Source organism: Anser anser (assembly GCF_964211835.1).
Source record: "Anser anser genome assembly, chromosome: 5".
NCBI lineage: Eukaryota > Metazoa > Chordata > Aves > Anseriformes > Anatidae > Anser > Anser anser.
The window spans coordinates 9,932,310-9,949,987 of NC_139725.1; the positions used below are offsets into that span (position 1 = coordinate 9,932,310).

The 17,678-nt window shown below is 46.7% G+C and overlaps 2 protein-coding genes across 9 annotated transcripts in view; both read left to right on the top strand.

Moving 5' to 3' along the window:
• BDNF (brain derived neurotrophic factor) overlaps window positions 1–6,700 on the top strand; it is a 64,652-nt gene extending 57,952 nt beyond the window's left edge. For all 7 annotated transcript variants that reach the window (XM_083838030.1, XM_083838031.1, XM_083838035.1 and 4 more), the window contains exon 2: window positions 2,474–6,700. In XM_083838030.1, the coding sequence (XP_083694156.1) occupies window positions 2,474–3,235 (762 nt within the window). In that variant the 3' untranslated portion in view covers window positions 3,236–6,700. The remainder of the gene's footprint in view (window positions 1–2,473) is intronic.
• A 1,626-nt stretch (window positions 6,701–8,326) lies between these two features.
• Window positions 8,327–17,678, top strand: part of LOC310899743 (uncharacterized protein) — a 28,114-nt gene continuing 18,762 nt past the window's right edge. For both annotated transcript variants that reach the window (XR_014584607.1, XM_083836590.1), the window contains exon 1: window positions 8,327–8,665. Coding sequence is in view for 1 of the 2 variants with exons in the window: in XM_083836590.1 (XP_083692716.1) it covers window positions 8,643–8,665 (23 nt within the window). In the remaining variant the exon portion in view is untranslated. The remainder of the gene's footprint in view (window positions 8,666–17,678) is intronic.

Consider the following 17,678-nt stretch of genomic DNA (forward strand, 5'->3'; position numbering starts at 1 on the left):
TTGCATCTTTTGCTCACCTATTGAATTGAGCAAATACTCAGCCTTCCGAGGGTGAACTTAGCCGATGTGTGCAAACTTTTCTTAGTTCTCTGCTTGCCTTGGTACCCTGTCTGTTGTGCCCTACCTCTTCTGTGTTGGAGAGCTCTCTGGGGCACTGTGTGCTCAGACGGGATCTTGCCTCCAGAGTCCAGATATTGGCTGGGATCTTTGGGCACTACTCTAACAAAAATAATGGGAACTTGATTAGGAGCCAGAAGATCTGTTTTGTGTTCGTTGCTTTGGTGGTCACAACACGTGATATGGGGTTTGGTTTTTGTCATTTTTCTTTTATATGAAAGAATTCTCGAAGAGGGAGCGTATGATGTTCCACTGGCTCTGTCCTGGTATGCTAGGGGAACCACCCCTTCTCCCTCTCTCTTGTCTCTCTGTGTTTGATAAAGGAAGACTGATAGCCTTCTTCCTTGTGTGTAAATCATGTCTAGTGTGTTTCTTCCCTTCGAGGAAGAAATCTGATATTGCCCTCTAAAATGTTTTTAAAAATCCTAGGATGAAAAATCTGCTAAATATTAATGTTCTGCACAGTTAGAGCAAACACTGTGTTCCTGTGAGTCACAGATGTCAGGTTTGTTTAATCTTAATAAATCTATGCCACAATAACACTTAAACAGGAAGAGATGGAGGGAAGAAAGTAGACTTGGACTGGTGTGGAGATGACTCTTAGCTGCAGTCGTGTTCAGTGGTGGGAGGGGAGGGCCACAGACACAAAACCAAACACTTCGCCCACTCCCCAACACTTCATTAAGTAGACTTAGAGATGTGCATTTTGGCCACTGCCTCTCTAGTACATATTTCATTTTCTTTGTATGGTTTATGATAGATTGTCTTTCCACATTGGAGTCTTAAGAGTACTAGTTTCCCACAGCATATTTGCAGGAGATGAAGTAAGGCTTTTTACATAGCACCCTGTTGGCAAACAGAAATAGCATTTACTCCAATGAGTGCTGCCAAGTATGAGGTACTTCCGAATGAACTTCAAAAGCTTTGAAACAAGCATTAGCTGCTGCTTCAAAAATGTGAACAATGCCATTGCTTTCTAGCAAGCAGAACGGATGAGAGCCGGGATCGGAAGGAGGAGAAATAACAACTGGGCATGATAGATGTTGTAGTAGCACTTCGGATCAGACAGAAAGCATAGCTGTCTGTCACAGCAGGGTTTGGGATGTTCTTGTTTTAATAGTACCTTAAGTATGTACTCCATACTTCAGGGGGAAACAGTCTCTAATCTCTACCCTGAGGAATGTATGATTGCTAGAGACTCAGCAAAGCACTGGGGAAGGAACAGTCATACAAGCCCAAACTGTTCAGAGTGCTGGTACAAAGGAGTTTGCTCAGGCTGGTGAAAAGTTTTCTTACTGGCACTCACCCATGGTGCTATCCCTCCGTGCTCTAGTCAAGTGTACCTATAAGCATCAAGGCACAGCTCATAACATGCTCCAGAACTGGGAGCAGAATGGGGGAAACAAAGAAGAGCTGCTGTGTTTAAATAGGGCAAGCAGGGCTGCTGCCTGGTTGTGCTCCTGGTTGGTTGTGTTGTGTTTTATTTTGTTGTTTGGTTTTTTTGTGTGTGTTTGGTTTTTTTGTGTGTGTGTGTGTTTAAGTAGATACTTTGCCTGCTTGAGGATAGGTGGTGAGTGGCTCTGGGAAAATACGGTACAGTGGTTCTGGTGCTGTTGTTTCAGTATAGCTCTTTATCAGCTCTGTAATCCAGTAAGCCCTTTCCATGGCATTCACATGATGTGAGCAATCTTTCCAGCTCAAATTTAGTACGGTTGCAAGCACACTGTCCTGCACCATTTTCTTGTTCTATATTTGTGCATACATACCTTCTACTTTTAGATGAGGAATTGACCTGCTGAGACCCCAGAGCTGTACAGCGTCTTCCTGTGTTTTGAAGATTGCATATAAAATACAAATGCAATTTATCCTGGTGCTGTTCAGTTTCTTGTGAATTTAACTATTTTTGGCATAGAGAGATCTTAAATCAAATATTTGCATTTGTTCTTTAAATGGAAGTCATACCTTTGACACTCGTGAAGCTGCCTTTTACTGCTCAAATGCTGCATTGCTAAATAGCAGTTCTGCTTCAGTTATTATTTGAAATAGGTGTAATCAGTCAACAAATAAGAGGTCCATATAGTATCTAATCTAATACCACAGAAGGACATTGGCACATAAGAACTCTGACTCACCATTATAAATGTTGCCCAAGTTTTGGCATGTGATTTATGTGAAAATCTAAATCAAAGAAACACCTTGGTACAAGGCTATGCTTTATCACTGATAATGAGTTGCAGCTGCATATGCAGCAGATCTCTGCAGAAAATGCATAATGTCTCATGATAACCCAGATGAATCTTTATTACTTGGTCCTTTGTAAATTAAACACTTTTTTTCTTGTTCTTGTCCTTAACAGTTCCACCAAGTGAGAAGAGTGATGACCATCCTTTTCCTTACTATGGTTATCTCATACTTCAGTTGCATGAAAGCTGCCCCGATGAAAGAAGCTAGTGTAAGAGGACAAGGCAGCTTGGCTTACCCAGGTCTTCGGACCCACGGGACTCTTGAGAGCCTAAACGGGCCCAATGCAGGTTCAAGAGGACTGACATCGCTGGCAGACACCTTTGAACATGTGATAGAGGAGCTGCTAGATGAAGATCAGGACATCCAGCCCAGCGAGGAAAACAAGGATGCAGACTTGTACACATCCCGAGTCATGCTGAGCAGTCAAGTGCCTTTGGAACCCCCGCTGCTCTTCCTGCTCGAGGAGTACAAAAACTACTTGGATGCTGCAAACATGTCCATGAGAGTCCGGCGTCACTCTGACCCAGCTCGCCGTGGGGAACTGAGCGTGTGTGACAGTACGAGCGAGTGGGTGACGGCGGCAGAGAAAAAGACTGCAGTGGACATGTCTGGTGCGACTGTCACAGTCCTTGAAAAAGTCCCAGTACCCAAAGGCCAACTGAAGCAATACTTCTATGAGACCAAATGCAACCCCAAGGGGTACACAAAGGAGGGCTGCAGGGGCATAGACAAGAGGCACTGGAACTCCCAGTGCCGAACTACCCAGTCTTACGTGAGAGCTCTCACCATGGATAACAAGAAGAGAGTTGGCTGGCGGTTTATAAGAATAGACACTTCCTGTGTATGTACATTAACCATTAAAAGGGGAAGATAGTGGATTTGTGTTGTATAGATTATATTGAGACAAAATTATCTATTTGTATATATACATAACAGGGTAAATTATTCAGTAAAAAAATAATTTTATGGACTGCATGTATAACTGAAGTTTATACAGTACAGTGGTTCCACAAACTATTTATTGAACATATCCATGACCTGAAAGGGAACAAAAGTCATTTGCGCACAACGTAAAAAACAACAAAAAAAAAGCAAACTAAAAAGTCTGCATTACATTCCTCGATAACATTGTGGTTTGTCGCCGTTGCCAAGAATTGAAAGTATAAAAAGTTTAAAAAAAAAAGAATAAAATTGCATGCTGCTTCAATTGTGAATTGATGATACTGTCCTCTTTCAGAAAAATAAATTGAACCAAAACATTCCGTTTACATTTTAGACAGTAAGTATCTTTATTCTTGTTAGTATTATATCTGTTTACTGCTTTTAACTTCTGATAGCGTTGGAATTAAAACAATGTCAAGGTGCTGTTGTCATAGTTTTACTGTTTCTCTTACTTTTGAGCTCCCATCAGATTGAGGAAGAAAAAAAAGATAAAAAATCATTACCTTATCCTGGATTAAAGACCAATTTGTTTTTTTGTATGTTGTGAGGTGTTTGCAATAGCAATCCAACTACTGACAAAAAAAAAAATAAAATAAAAAAAAAGGCAACTGAAAAAGAATGGTGATGTTCCACTTCACATTGTTGAACTTCAGGCTTAAAGACAGCACTTATTTAACTGTCTGACAACATGCTTTGGTGTTTTGTTTTTTTTTTTCAGTCACTGTCTTTTGAGACGTGCATTTTCTTATACCATGTTTGTTTGTGTTTGGTTTCCCCCCATACCCCTCTGGAAGGAATTGGATGGTGATCTTTGAAATGTTTCACTTACCATACAACTGGAGCTTGTCATGCAGAAACTATTCTTTAGAATGTTGAGAGCAATGATTGTAATGTAACAGGATCCTGGGCTTGGATCAAATGTCTTGGTGAAGCACAGCAAGAATGTCAATACAAAAGGGTCTGGAATGATTACAGCGAAGCAGAGGGATGTCATGGGACTAGATAGCTTAGTTCAGGGATAAACAACAGTGTTTTGGCTTGACTGCTGCTCTCCAGATTGTAGTCAGCACTGAATTTGGTTCTGTGCGTGCTGCCTGAGAGAAACGGCTTTGCCTTGCGCACTGATGCACGTAGTGCAGCCTTCTGCTCCAGAGTGTGTCCTGCAGCCACAGGCCTCAACGTGCTGGGGGAGAGCACAGTGTGCGAACAGTTGCGGCATCTGTGCCGGAGAGACCCCTCTGCAACAGCAGGGGAGTGAGGCAGAAATTGTCCAAAGCTTCCCTGCCTCTGTTGAAAGCAATTAACATCTATGTGAATGCAGCTCTAACTCTCCTGTCAGCCTTATTCCATGAAACAAATTGGCATTAAAAGTAAACTTGAAGTAAGTGCTAGAGTAGCAGGCTGAACATCTGCTTTGGTTCTGATGAACTTATTTATCCCTGTGCTGCTGCTCTAGCTACCCTGACAGAAGTATTACTAAAACATCAGGTTGTAAGCCTAAGAGTTTGGGCATAGCACTTGAGCTGGCTACAGTGGGTGGGGAGGCAGAAACAGCTCATTAGTGAGCTCACTGAAGATAGATGTGATAATTGTAATCACTGTAGATAAACAAAGATGAAAATGCTGCAAGATATAACTACTGCAGAAGCTGCAACGGTTACGCCTTTCTGTTGAAATTAATTAAAACCTGGACTAGGCAAAGCTTATTTGGAATATCATCCCCCACAAGTATTACCTATGAAGAATACATTTAATATGTTTATGTCACTCCTAGTAGCTCCTAGTAGAAACCAATTCTGTAGGCCAGCAAAATAAGTGATTTCCTCTACTTAAGGTAAGAGGACCTCCCTTTGCAATTTAACGGACTGTCAAAGTAGAGCCATCCCAACTGTAAAATGGAAACTTTCTGTATTGGCTGTGAGTCCACTGGATCATAAATGAGAAGACAAGGTTAGGTGACCCATTTGAACTTCAAAGTTGAGCCATTGCCAATTAATTGTAGGTATGTAGGCTCCCACATAAAAATCAGACATGAAGAAGATCATACTGAAATGCCTCAAAACTTTAGCCAAAGTATTTTTTTATGCAAACTGGACATTGGAGCAAGGGAGAATTTCATTTTGCTGTAGCCAGTACTTGTCTGTGTATTACCCTTTGCGTTTAATGACCCAAACATTACTAAGGCGCTATTCTCAGCAGTGTTTCTGAACTACAGCAGAGAGACGGTGTAACAGTAGCTCCACTGAAAAATTAGGTTTTATTGTTTAGGAAGGGGAAAGGATGATGCTAATGAGTGAATACCAAACAGATCATGTAGAATGGAAAAAGAAACGGTGGCTAGGACATAATGGTGACCTTAATCAGATACAGGAATAAAGTAATTCCGAGTTCAAATAAAATGTATTTCCGAAAGAAGTGTTAACACCTAAATCATGCCAGAAATAAAGTTCCTAATTTCCTGAAGTTAATGATAGGTATATCTTTAACTCAGTCATCCTCACCTGGAATAGGTGAGAGCGTCACTGGTGTTACAGAATTAAAACAGTTGGATGGTAGGCCCAAGTTGTGCCATTAACTTTCTAGACGAGTAAAATAAATAGGTCTACTCATAGAATAGCTTGGTATTTAAAGTAACTCAAAATGATGGCCTTCATTAAAATACAAAATGGAGAAAAACTACTTTTTTTTTTTTTGACCAGGGAATACAAATGCTAGTATATTAAAGCACGAACAACAAGTGGCTTCTACTCTGCTCTGTCTTTTGCAGCAAAGCCACCTGATGAGGTTTCTACTCCTGTTCCCCATTGCCCGTTCACTGACCGTGGTGTGGGGAGCCTTGCAGTACAGCAGTCTGTTGGCGGCTGCACGCCAGACCACTGGAATAATTCCTTTAAAATACACCCAAAGGGGTAAAGTGCAGCCCATGCAGGTGGGGAGAACTAAAGGATGGAGCCGAGAACTTACGGAACCATGTCTAACTACTTCTAGAGTATGTTCCCGTAACACGCCACTTATATGCCAATTGATGCTTTCAACATCCATAACGTGAAACTGGCAATTAAAGGCAGTCCCATGACTCTCACCTGCCTGACCCGCTACGTACACGATCACAGGCTCGGGAGTTTTAGTTAGAGTTGGGGGGTGATGGCTGGGTGGGGGGTTGGTTTTCGTTCATGTCACTTAATTAAAATCTTGCTGTGGTCTGTTTGTGACAAAGGTATATCATGCATGTCAGCAGGCCTAGTGCTGTGTTAAAGTAAAGACTTGCAAATGTAAGTTCATGTCTGTGGCCTTGTTCTCTACTATTCACCTTGTGTAACATAAATATTTATTGTATATTTATATAATTTTATGTTTTTTGGGAAAAACTGAAATTGGCATTAAAATTTAAAAGCAACTGCGTCATATTGTAAATATAATTAAGCTATATTTAAGTGTACTGATTAACATAATATATGTTTAACTATAGAGTTTTTTATGTTTTTAAATATATTTTCAAAATATATATAAAACTTGGGGTTTTTTGGGGGACCATGTGACTCTTTTCTCTAATTGTAAAACAAACTTGAGTTTTACTATAAAGATGTGTGTTCTTTGTTTTAAAACAATTTTTACTTTATTTTAGCAATAAAATCTCACTTGGAGGGCAGATAGCCACCTGTTTCATAGCGGGACAGTTAGCAGCGGGAGGGGAGGGGTGGCAAGAATTTGCTTTCTGCAAAACTTGGGGATACTCACAGAACAATGTAGTACTAGCCTGTAAGTCCTCATGAGACTAAAAACCCACAAATGATGAATGTAAATGATTTTATTCAGCTATGAAGTAATGAGCGTAATGGAAGTGAGTTGGGGGGTCATTAACGTTAATAACTAACGAGTAAGTGAGACACAACGTCCATAGCTGTAGTCTAGTCATGTACTTGATATTTAAGTGGCGTCATGGATATTTATATCCAGTACGCTGAACTTAGTTATGTTCTCCACAGTGTAATAAGAGTGGAATTCCTTGGATTTAACGTACTGTTAGCATTGCTAAAAGAATATGCTCTACTATAGCTGTCAAGCCTTTGTGTATTTAATTATCCCAAACTCCTAGAACAATCAGTAAATCTTCATGATGAATAGAAGACTTTCATATAACTTAAGGGGAAAAAAAGCACAAACCCAAACTCCCTTCGGAAATGCCGTTGCCGTGAATTTCGCAGGAGATCGGTGCCAGCAATGCCTCCGCGAGAACCTAGTAAATGGTGCTTCTGCAGATTCTCGTTTATATTAAACGCACACGCGTGCACGTTGCTTGGGCTATTGTCGTCTCGAAGTAAGCCCCCAGCAGCAGTGAGAGGCGTGCAGGGTGCTGCTGGACGGAGCGAGGGGGCTGCGCTCCCGGCACGCCGTGTTGGCTCCCTGCTGCGGCAGCCGGCGGCCCCAGCAGCTTGCTGCCTCCGCCGCGGGCTCCCAAGCAAACACCAGCCAGCCCCCGGCCCCCTTCCCTTGACGGCGACAGAGGGAGATGAGGGAGGCTGTTACGGCTTATTTTGCTGTTAAGCATTTGGCACGGGTACCCAGGGAAGAAAAGGGGCACCCTAAAATCCTTCTTTGAGGTATAGGGGAAGATGCGGGAGCTGACAGTCCATGCATAGGCTCTACTGAATCTTAGCTTTGTACCCATGAACCATCCGGGAGGGGAAAGGAAAAGGTGTCTCCATAGCTGTCATCACTTAGAGCAAAAGCTAGGCTTTTAAATCGCTCAGCCCGAGAACAATAGCAAAGAGTAAAAGAAGATTTTTGAACAGAATATCAAGGCACCGTTAAAGTGCAATGAGAAGGTGAGGACATTTATCTCAATTTGTCCCAGGTGGATCCAATACTCTGCTTCCACAGGCTACTTCTCCTAATTAAGATCTCATTCAGAAGATACCTTCTGGCAGGGCAATTAAAATGAAAAAGGAATGAATGCGCTTGTTTGGAGTAAATATAAACAGCTGCAAGGCTACACCTTGGGAAGCAATTTTAAAGTTGAGAAAGTTCTGTGGTGGGAGAGGGAAAGATTTTCTCAACTGCTTTTTGTGTTTGTTTTTTACAAAAAGCTTGCTACCATTTGGGGGTAGCTAAAGACTGTGGTATTGTTATAAACCACCGGGGTTGAATTGAAAGGGCTTTTTTGTTTGGTTGGTGGGGTTTTTTGGTTGTTTGTTTCGTTTTTACATCTCCGGGAGAGAAATGCCTGGAGATCTCATGAGCAGGTCCAACTTTTCGAGGTAACAAAAGAAAGATTGGGATTCAGCTGTGGAAATTGAGATGCTTCTGGAAATCAGGTCTTTTAAATCTCATCCTGTTACATGGAGGCAGAAAGCACCCAGAGGTAAGCTGCTGCTTGTTATGCCAATGCTCTGTTGAAAGCAATGACACGCAGCTGCTGGTTTTTCCTTCCCTGTCTGTAGGGTGAGTTCCTAAAGCCTGTCTGTGACCTGATCTGTTCTCTCAGGGGTCCGTACCAAAACCACAACTACCTATACATGCAAGCTAGCTGTTGGTGCTGCTGGTTTGCTGTTGGCAGGGCTGGTGCTATAGTGTTGGCTCTCTGTGTCTCTGACTGCAGCTTGCTCAGGATTTGGTGTCCAGGGTGCAGGGAGAGCAGGTACTGATGTCCGGTCACAAAACCCTCTGCACAGGCAAGCCCCAGGGATGCGAGTGGCGCAGTTACGTGCTGTGCGCTCTGGTCAGGTGCCTGTTGCAACGGAAGGGATGCTTTCAGCAGACTTCTGGGAGGGCAGTATGGGCACAGGTAGGAACCAGCCCCTCTGCTGCAGATCCCTGTTCCCAGCCCCCTGCCCGGGAGGACAGTGAGGGCTCCTCTGCTGCTGGGAGCTGCAGGCAGCGCTTGCCTGCTGCAGGGTCTGCTGGGCTGGGCGGTGCTGGCTTGCAATAAACGCCCTTCGTACTGAGGCTGTGCTGTTGCAGAAGCTTGAGCGGGGCTGGATCCATGTGGCAGGAGCAGCCTCTCGGGTGAGGGGTGTGAGGGGAAGGTGGCGGGCACTGCTGCCAGGACGGCTTCAGAAGCAGCACCTTGTGGCACCATGCAGGAGGTGCTTCCCTGCTGGAATAATCCACACACACACAAAAAAAAAAAAGGTCTGGTCTAGCTTAAGACTATAAAGTACTGGAATTCAAAAGTTAAAGCTGGAGTTCACGTACATAAACTAGGCTATCTTCTCCTACTGTGTTATACTGATTATAACAACCTTTTAAAGGACTCAGACTCTCGATAAGCGCTTAGGTACTTACTGCACTAAATATTCCTTCAACTGGCATCTACACCGAGTATCTTAAATTACCCTAATAAGGTTTCCAATTATAATTTTTTCTGACCTTTAACTAAAGACCACTCTGCTGGGAAACTCATTTTTGCTCTAACCCCAGCATGTTCCTTAATGGAAGCTTCACTATATTTGGACTCCAGTCTTGGGAATCTGTTATTTAAAGACAATGTAAAGTCTATACAGTCATGTTTGTGTTACAGAAATAGTTAGTGCTGCCAACTTTGTCATCTGAATTTAGGAAATAGCCCGATGAGGTTATGCCACTTCCAGTTCTGCTTTCTATTCTCACTTGAATGCACATAATCATGTCCAAACCAGTACAGCTGGGAAATTGAATGCAGGGACATATGAGAGAGCTTTGAGAGAAAGATTCTAGTGGGCCTTAGCAAAAGTAAAGCACAGATGATATGATGCAGGACAGCAACCTCAAAAGTGCTGCCGCCACTGCTTCCTCTTTTGCTAACAGGATGCACAGCTGCACCTGTGTCGGCCAATTCTCTGCTGGAGTGGGAGCAAGCAACAAAAAGTCTGTGCTTACTCCTGCTTGGTTGCAAGAAGTATGGGCGTCTTTTACTGGAACCAACAGCACACAAACAACTCTTGTTCTTGCTGAAACTGCAGCTTTTTTATTATTATTTAATTATTTCTTAAAATAAGCAAGGGAAAAAAAAAAAAAGACTTCATCACCTCACAAACTAATAGTCTTTTGGACCTGTAGAAGCAGCTGCTCCAGAAGGCTGGATCCAGCTATCTGGCAGTGGTGCTGATGTAGATGCAGATCTGGCTGCTGACAGAAAGTCCCTGCTAGTGCTTGGGTGCAGCAACACGCTAGGGCACCGGTGGCTTCTGCTTGCTTCTTCTAACATCACATCGCCTTCCACCTCCCCATCTCTAGGACACTCTTCTCTCACTTTAAACCAATATCAGTCTTAAAGCTGATGTGGGCTGGGTGCCCTTGACCGTTCTTATAATCCTTAGGGGTGCAGAAGAGAGTTGTAGGCGGCCTCAGTGTGACTGTTCCCAACAGCCACATCACCTTGCGGTTTTTCTTTTACACGTCCACTCCTTGCTGTGCTGGTGTGCAATGCTCGCTTTGCATCCCAGGGCTGTGAGCCCAGGCGTGCTCACCCAGCCGTGCTGGCAGCTGCTGTGCCCATCAGGGAACTGCCCCAGCAGCAGAGGACGTGGCTTTGAGGACGGAGGGGACTCTGCTGTGGGAGACAGGGTGCAGGAGGCTCCCCTCTCCAGGCTGCACAGGGCTTGGATAGAAATGAAGTGTGTGTAAAACAAGTTTGTGCTAACTCACTGCCAGATCTGATAAGGTCTAGGGGACCCAGTGTTAGGATTCTGACAACCCATGGGCTTCTCCTAGCACCTCCAGAGGAACGTGCTAGGCTCATGTCTTCAGAAGCCTTGCTGTCACCTAGCTGTCTAATGAAATGTGGAAAGCGATACCTGGCGGTGTGAAGCTACACCCTGCTTTGTTCTCCATAGGGAACTAGGGCAAACACCCAGAAGAGGCTACTGGGAGAAAACACTGCGTTGCATGTTCTCCTGAACACTTGTGGCCTTCAGCTCCCCGGTGAGCTGCCAGCTGTGCCGTGGCCGGGTGCACTGAGGCCCTGACAGCAGCCGGGTGCTGACTCCTGTGGGGTCTACAGGGGCTGTTCCCCCTGGGCCGGCTGGGAAGGAGCTGCTGGGGCAGAGGAAAGGCAGACAAGCATGCGAGACCTCTTTGTAAACCCGTTGTGGTGGTGTGGCATGGCTCCGGCATGCGCCTCTGCCGAGTTCAACAGATTCCAGGCATAGCTCTGCGTGTCCTTACGGCGTCGTAATTGTTGCTTGCATGGCAAGGCTAGAAATAATGAGGGTAGAGTAGTGCACACAATCACTATACAAGCTAATTAGCTCTGCCTGTCACTGAAAATAATACAGTGAATGGGCTGACAACCTAAAGCCTTGCTTGAACTTTCAGGGCAGGAAGTTTGTGTGAGGAGATACTAAAATAAAGCATTCCTGTAGCTCGAGATGACTTTAGGGGTCTGCAGCGCATTACCTCAGCAACAGCCACGTCATAAATTCCCCTTGAGGACCACAGTACTCTCAGTTACGTGCTTCATAACACAGCAGATAGCTGCAGTTTCTAAGAATTGGTGCAACATCCCATATAAAGTATGTGTCAGGTATTACGCATGGCAATATCTGCAGTACACTAAATTATGCTACTGTATAATTTACAGTTTGGTGCAAGACTACTGACATGACCACCTACGCACTGATGTTTGAGCATTTCAGAACAAAGCTGTATGCCTGGATATCTCTGAATCTTTCCATGACTTTTAAGTTTCTTCTGCTTTAAATAAAACAATTTATGTTGATCACAGAGCACAATCCTGCCTCTGAAAAGGACTGTGCCTACCAAATTGGATTTGATGATCCTTGTGGGTCCCTTTCAACCTGTGCTACTCTATGAAAGTGGGAGGCATGAAGAAGGAACAGGAAATGACCCTAGCAGGAGCCTTTGGGCATGGTGCTGGTTTCTGACTGGGAAGCCCCAGAGATGTGTTTCTGTGCTTTCAGAGCACTACAAAAAAGAGCCGTAGTGGCCGGCAGTGCTGGTGCCATGACCCAAGCCACTCAGTGGTGCTTGCGCCTCCAGCAGAGGCTCAGGACCTCACCTGGCCCGGGAGGCTGCTGCCATCCCGGGGCACTGACACTGGCAGGGCACTTCTTCAGCTCACCACGGGGCTGGGGAGCAGCCATGTGCATTGCTTGTGCCTGCTGGGTCGGTCTCTGCGCTCCCAAGCTGTGCGAGGTCGGCTTTCTGGAAAATTAAAGCCAGGCCAGCAGTCTGTTTTGGATTTACATAAACGCACTGCAAATGCCGCTTGCCTTGTGAATCGCGTGGGGATGAGAAATCAGTGGTGCTTTGGTTTTGCCACAGATTTGGTGCCTGGCCTCGGGCACGCTCAAGCTCCCTGGCTCTGCTTTCCCATTAATTTCGTCTGTTTTGTTTTGCTGTGGGTGCTGCTGGTTGCCGTCTGCAGCAGGCTGCTGGAGGCCCAGCCCCGCGCCCAGGCAGATGTGCTGCAGCTGTGGGGCTGGCCGGCAGTCCCCGCTCGGCTTTGAAGCGAAGGCGCCTGAGCCATCCAGTGCTTTTAACCTGGCACCAGGCAGCACAGGCCCCGGGAGGCCCTGCTCAGCACTGTGACTGCCATCCGGGCCTGCCTCAGCGTCCTGCGGTGCTCTGAAAGCCCCCGTGGCGTGCCGGTGGTAGAGCAGGACAGAAAGTGTCACAGCACTGGTGGCTTGGTGTCCCTGCGGGGAGCAGGCCGCCGACAGCACGGTGCTGGGCAGAGGGCCGCGGGCTCTGCTGAGTGACCTGCATTACGAGGGGCGGTCTTCCTGCCTCAGCCGGGATCAGCTGTAGGAGGCCACCGGTGAATCGCAGGGACTTCTGTTCAAAACACAACAGTGAACTGCAGACAGGAAAAACCCTGCTCCTCGCTGGTCGCTCCTTGTCGCCCAGCGCCGTCTGCGGCTTCACACCTCGTAGGCTTGCTCCGGGCATAATGAGCATATGGGAGGAGGACACGGCCCAGGGACCCCGCTTGGGTCAGGCAGTGTCACAGGACTTGGCTGGTGTGGTTCGGAGAAATTTCTCTCCCCTGGTACTGACGGCTGCTGCCTGTGCTGAGATTCCTCGGACCTGCCCCAGCAGCAACAGGGCAGGTGCTCCTGTACCCGGCTGTGGCAGGACTTGATCAGCTCACGATGCTGTTTGGACAAGGATGGCGTGCCCAGGTTTGTGTTATTAACTAATTACATTGATATCTCTAGCATGCTCAAAGAAAAGCATGCAAAAATCTCAGCAGTGCTTGTGCCATATAGTTTTCTCTCTTCTGAGGTGAGCAACATACTCCACAAAATGTTCTGAAGTTTTGAAAAATTGATTTATAAAGATTTCAGCGTCACGAAGCACAAAAATATCCTTTCTGTAAATGCGTATTACCAAGTATTTGTTCGTTGATGTTAAAATATCCACGATATAAATATTTTTATGGTGTAAATATAACTATACATTAAATAACAAAACAAAAAATATGACAGGCTGCGTGAGTCACTAGCACAGACGCATGCTGTATTGGTTGTCAATGCAAAGGTCCACTTTGTAGGTTGATTTCATTTATCAGAATGCACGCATCATGCCAAAACTGGAAATACTCCTACCCACAGGGTATTTAAAGGCTGTTCAAAATACACCCCACCCCACCCCCTGCAAAAAATAAAACTCTGTCAAAGACTGTAGACTCCTCAGGCGCACTTCAAGTTTGAAGTGAAGGAAAATATGGGCTCCAGACGTCGTTTCTGGCCTGGCAAGCAAATGCTGCAACATCTCACAGTGAGGCCCCTTGGTCCTCCTCTGCGTGGGGCTGGGCACATCCTGCAAATGCAGTCTTGCGCTCTGGTGCTTGGACGGGACCCCTCTGCCAGGGTCTGGCACTTTGTGCCTTCCCTTCCTGCAGATATTGGGGCCTACTTCCCAGGGGAAGCGGTCTGAATTGGGTCGGGGGGAGGCCACGCTGGAGGCCCCAGAGCAGTCGGACACGGTGGCCGTGATCCCGATGTGGGGATTTAGATGTGAGCGGCCTCCGCTCGGGGCTTGTTTGTGCTTGCGTGCTGCCGGTGCCTGAAATGGAGGCGCCGCAGTGAGGAGCAGATGTTTTCACCGCGTAGCTGTTACGACATCCTTTGGGGCTCCCAGGCCGTGCGTGCAAGCTGCCATCCCCTCCCACGCCCCCATGCTGAATGCCGTCCCTAACGCACGGTTGTGCAACGGCGTTCACTTCGCACCGCTCCTCAAAGTCTGAGATATCTATAGAAACTGGAGCTAAAAAAGAGAGAAAAAAAAAAAAAAAACCTGCTGCTGCTATAAAAGAATTGACATTTCTGGTTCTTTGGGCGCTCAGCAATCTGTTACTCAAAAGCCCAAATCTGGGATTCCCAATGTGCTGGCTACCTGTCTGGCGGTTTCCTCCAGCCTGGCTGTGGAGCTGATGTGTAAGTAAGTCCCCCCAGGCTGTGCCCAGGCACACATCGCCACCCGTTTCCCCCAGCCTTCAGCATCAGAAGGCAGCTGGCTCAGCCACCGGCTGCCTGGGGGCAAGAGGCGTTGGGGTAGCAGAGAGCGACGCAGGGAAAATCATTCTCGTAAACCGTGAGCGCACATTGCTTTTGTGAGTGCTATGACCAGTTATGAAAATCCTTTTGGAGACCCCACCGCCGTATGCGTGCACGCAATCGATGCAGCAATCAATTAAAACCGATGGTGGAGGCGTTTTACAAAGGACGTTATTTATGCCGCATCCACCTGTAAAGCAAAAAACCATCCCTGTGGGTTTTAGATGGTGCGTGCTGTAATGGATGGCTTAATTAGACAGTACCTGAGGCATAGGGCTGATCTTTTCCATTTTTCTGGAAAAGTCTGTCTCAGTTTCTCATTTATCACCTGAGAATTAACGTCTCGCACAAGCACTGCGGAACGTGGCAGAGCATCGCTTCCGCGCTAACAACATTTTCAGGAAAATGGAGAAAATAATAAGTGCGTGTTTGCTTTTCCTAATGGATTGGTTGGCCTTTTAAGAGATTACTTTTCTCTACTAATCTTTTCTTATTTAGCTATGCGGTTGTGTGGGAACTGCTGCAGTTTCTCATATTTTGCTTTCAGCTTTTGAGTAGTGTTTCTGGCCCGTCCTAATTACTGCCACGGTTTGTGCCTGGGCAGGGATGAGCAAGGCAGGAGGAAAGCCCTTCCCTGGCGGAGCAGATGTTTGCATATTGCCTAGGTTACCATCTGTGTGGAGGGGAAGAGCTTGCAACTGCAGCATCCTGGGTCTTTCCCAGCTGAGTGATGGGCTGTGGAACACATGAGATGTGGAAGAGAGCATCAATAAGTAATAATGCTCTTCCCTGTTGGAGCAGCTCATCCTCCACACTCCTCAATTACAGTTGTCTGTGGAACACTGCTGCGGGGTATGCGGGCGTTTTATGATCAGGCGAGCTTGGCACGGAGTGTTTAAGAGACTTGCTCAAGTCTTGCTGTAAGGTACTGGTGTGGTTGGCTGTGTTCTTTTTATTTGGTGTGTCATCTTTCATTTAAAACAAATGAGAGTCCTTGCATCCCCCTTTCCAGCATTGCAATGAGGAACTGTAGCATTGCAGGAGGATCTGAATAGGCTGGACTGATGGGCTGAGGCCAACTGTATGAGGTTCAACAAGGTCAAGTGCTGGGTCCTGCACCTGGGGCACAACAACCCCAAGCAGAGCTACAGGCTGGGAGATGGGTGGTTGGAAAGCTGCCTGGCAGAGAAGGACCTGGGAGTACTGGTTGATAGTCGGCTGAATATGAGCCAGCAGTGTGCTCAGGTGGCCAAGAAGGCCAACAGCATCCTGGCTTGCATAAGAAAGAGTGTGGCCAGCAGGTCTAGGGAAGTGACTGTCCCCCTGTACTCGGCTCTGGTGAGGCCGCACCTCGAGTACTGTGTTCAGTTTTGGGCCCCTCGCTACAAGAAGGACATGGAGGTGCTCGAGCGAGTCCAGAGAAGGGCAACGAAGCTGGTGAGGGGTCTGGAGAACAAGTCCTACGAGGAGCGGCTGAGGGAGCTGGGGTTGTTCAGTTTGGAGAAGAGGAGGCTCAGGGGTGACCTTATCGCTCTCTATAGGTACCTTAAAGGAGGCTGTAGCGAGGTGGGGGTTGGTCTGTTCTCCCACGTGCCTGGTGACAGGACGAGGGGGAATGGGCTAAAGTTGCACCAGGGGAGGTTTAGGTTGGATATTAGGAAGAACTTCTTTACTGAAAGGGTTGTTAGGCATTGGGATGGACTGCCCAGGGAGGTGGTTGAGTCCCCAACCCTGGAGGTCTTTAAGAGACGTTTAGATGTAGAGCTTAGTGATATGGTTGAGTGGAGGACTTGTTAGTGTTAGGTCAGAGGTTGGACTAGGTGGTCTTGGAGGTCTCTTCCAGCCTAGATGATTCTGTGATTTACAAGGGAAGTGCTTGCTTTTGGGTGACATAGGCACTCAGCGTCGCGACTGGGAGGAGGTGAAAGCAATGTGGGTGGCCCAGCCAGAGATGCTGAAGCAACCTTAACCTTCTGAGGCTTGCAGGATCCACTACCACTTTGGGGACATCTGAAGTCCCGGTGTGGGAGCAGGCAGCCTGGTGGTGCTGGCTGCAGAGCCAGGGAGAGCAGGAGGCCCAGCACATAGCAGTGGGCATGGTGCCGTGGAGGCTCTGCTCCGTGGAGGGATGTGTGTTTTAGCTCTCGACTGTGAGTGGTGCCTGATGTGTACTCGCTTTGCAGTCTAGGAGGCTCTTGTAGTCATCTCTCCTGATGCTGAATTAAGGTTCCCACGCAACGCGTTCAATAAAGATGATCTTTTATGCAAAGCAACAGCATCCTGTTTGCAAGGCTTGCTGCCGCAGTGATTGCTTGTGACATTATCCTTCAAGCAGCTAAAGTTCAAACGAGAAACAAAGCGTCTGGGGAATCAGGCGGGGGAGGCCTGGAGCTCAGCATGGTGGAGATGAACAGAGCTGATGAGGGCAAGGAAGGAAGCCAACTTATCATAGCAAGGTGACAGCCTTGCCTGAGATGTTGGGGTTAAAAGGTTATCGGGTGCACAAATAACACCGCTGCGGTTAAATTAATCCTAGCTCAGTAGAATTGAGTGTCTTCCAGAGACTTCACTGGCATTACTGAGCAGGGCTGAAGCCCCAGGTTCATGGAGGAACACCCTCCTCCAGCTTGGGGCAGGGGCCCCATGGGCTAGCTAGTCAGGAAGGGGGAGACTGGGCCATTTGCCCCCTCGGCACGTAGCAGTGTGTCTTCCCACACAGCCACGCCACCTGTAATGTCCATAGTTATGGGTGCCTAAAGCACAGAGCTGAAGCTCCTCTATCTCTTTTCTCTAGCAGTCAATGTTTAGGTACCTCTCATTTTCTGCAGGAGCCTCTGGAATTGCCATTTTCTCTGTAGCTATCGGAGCTGGAAA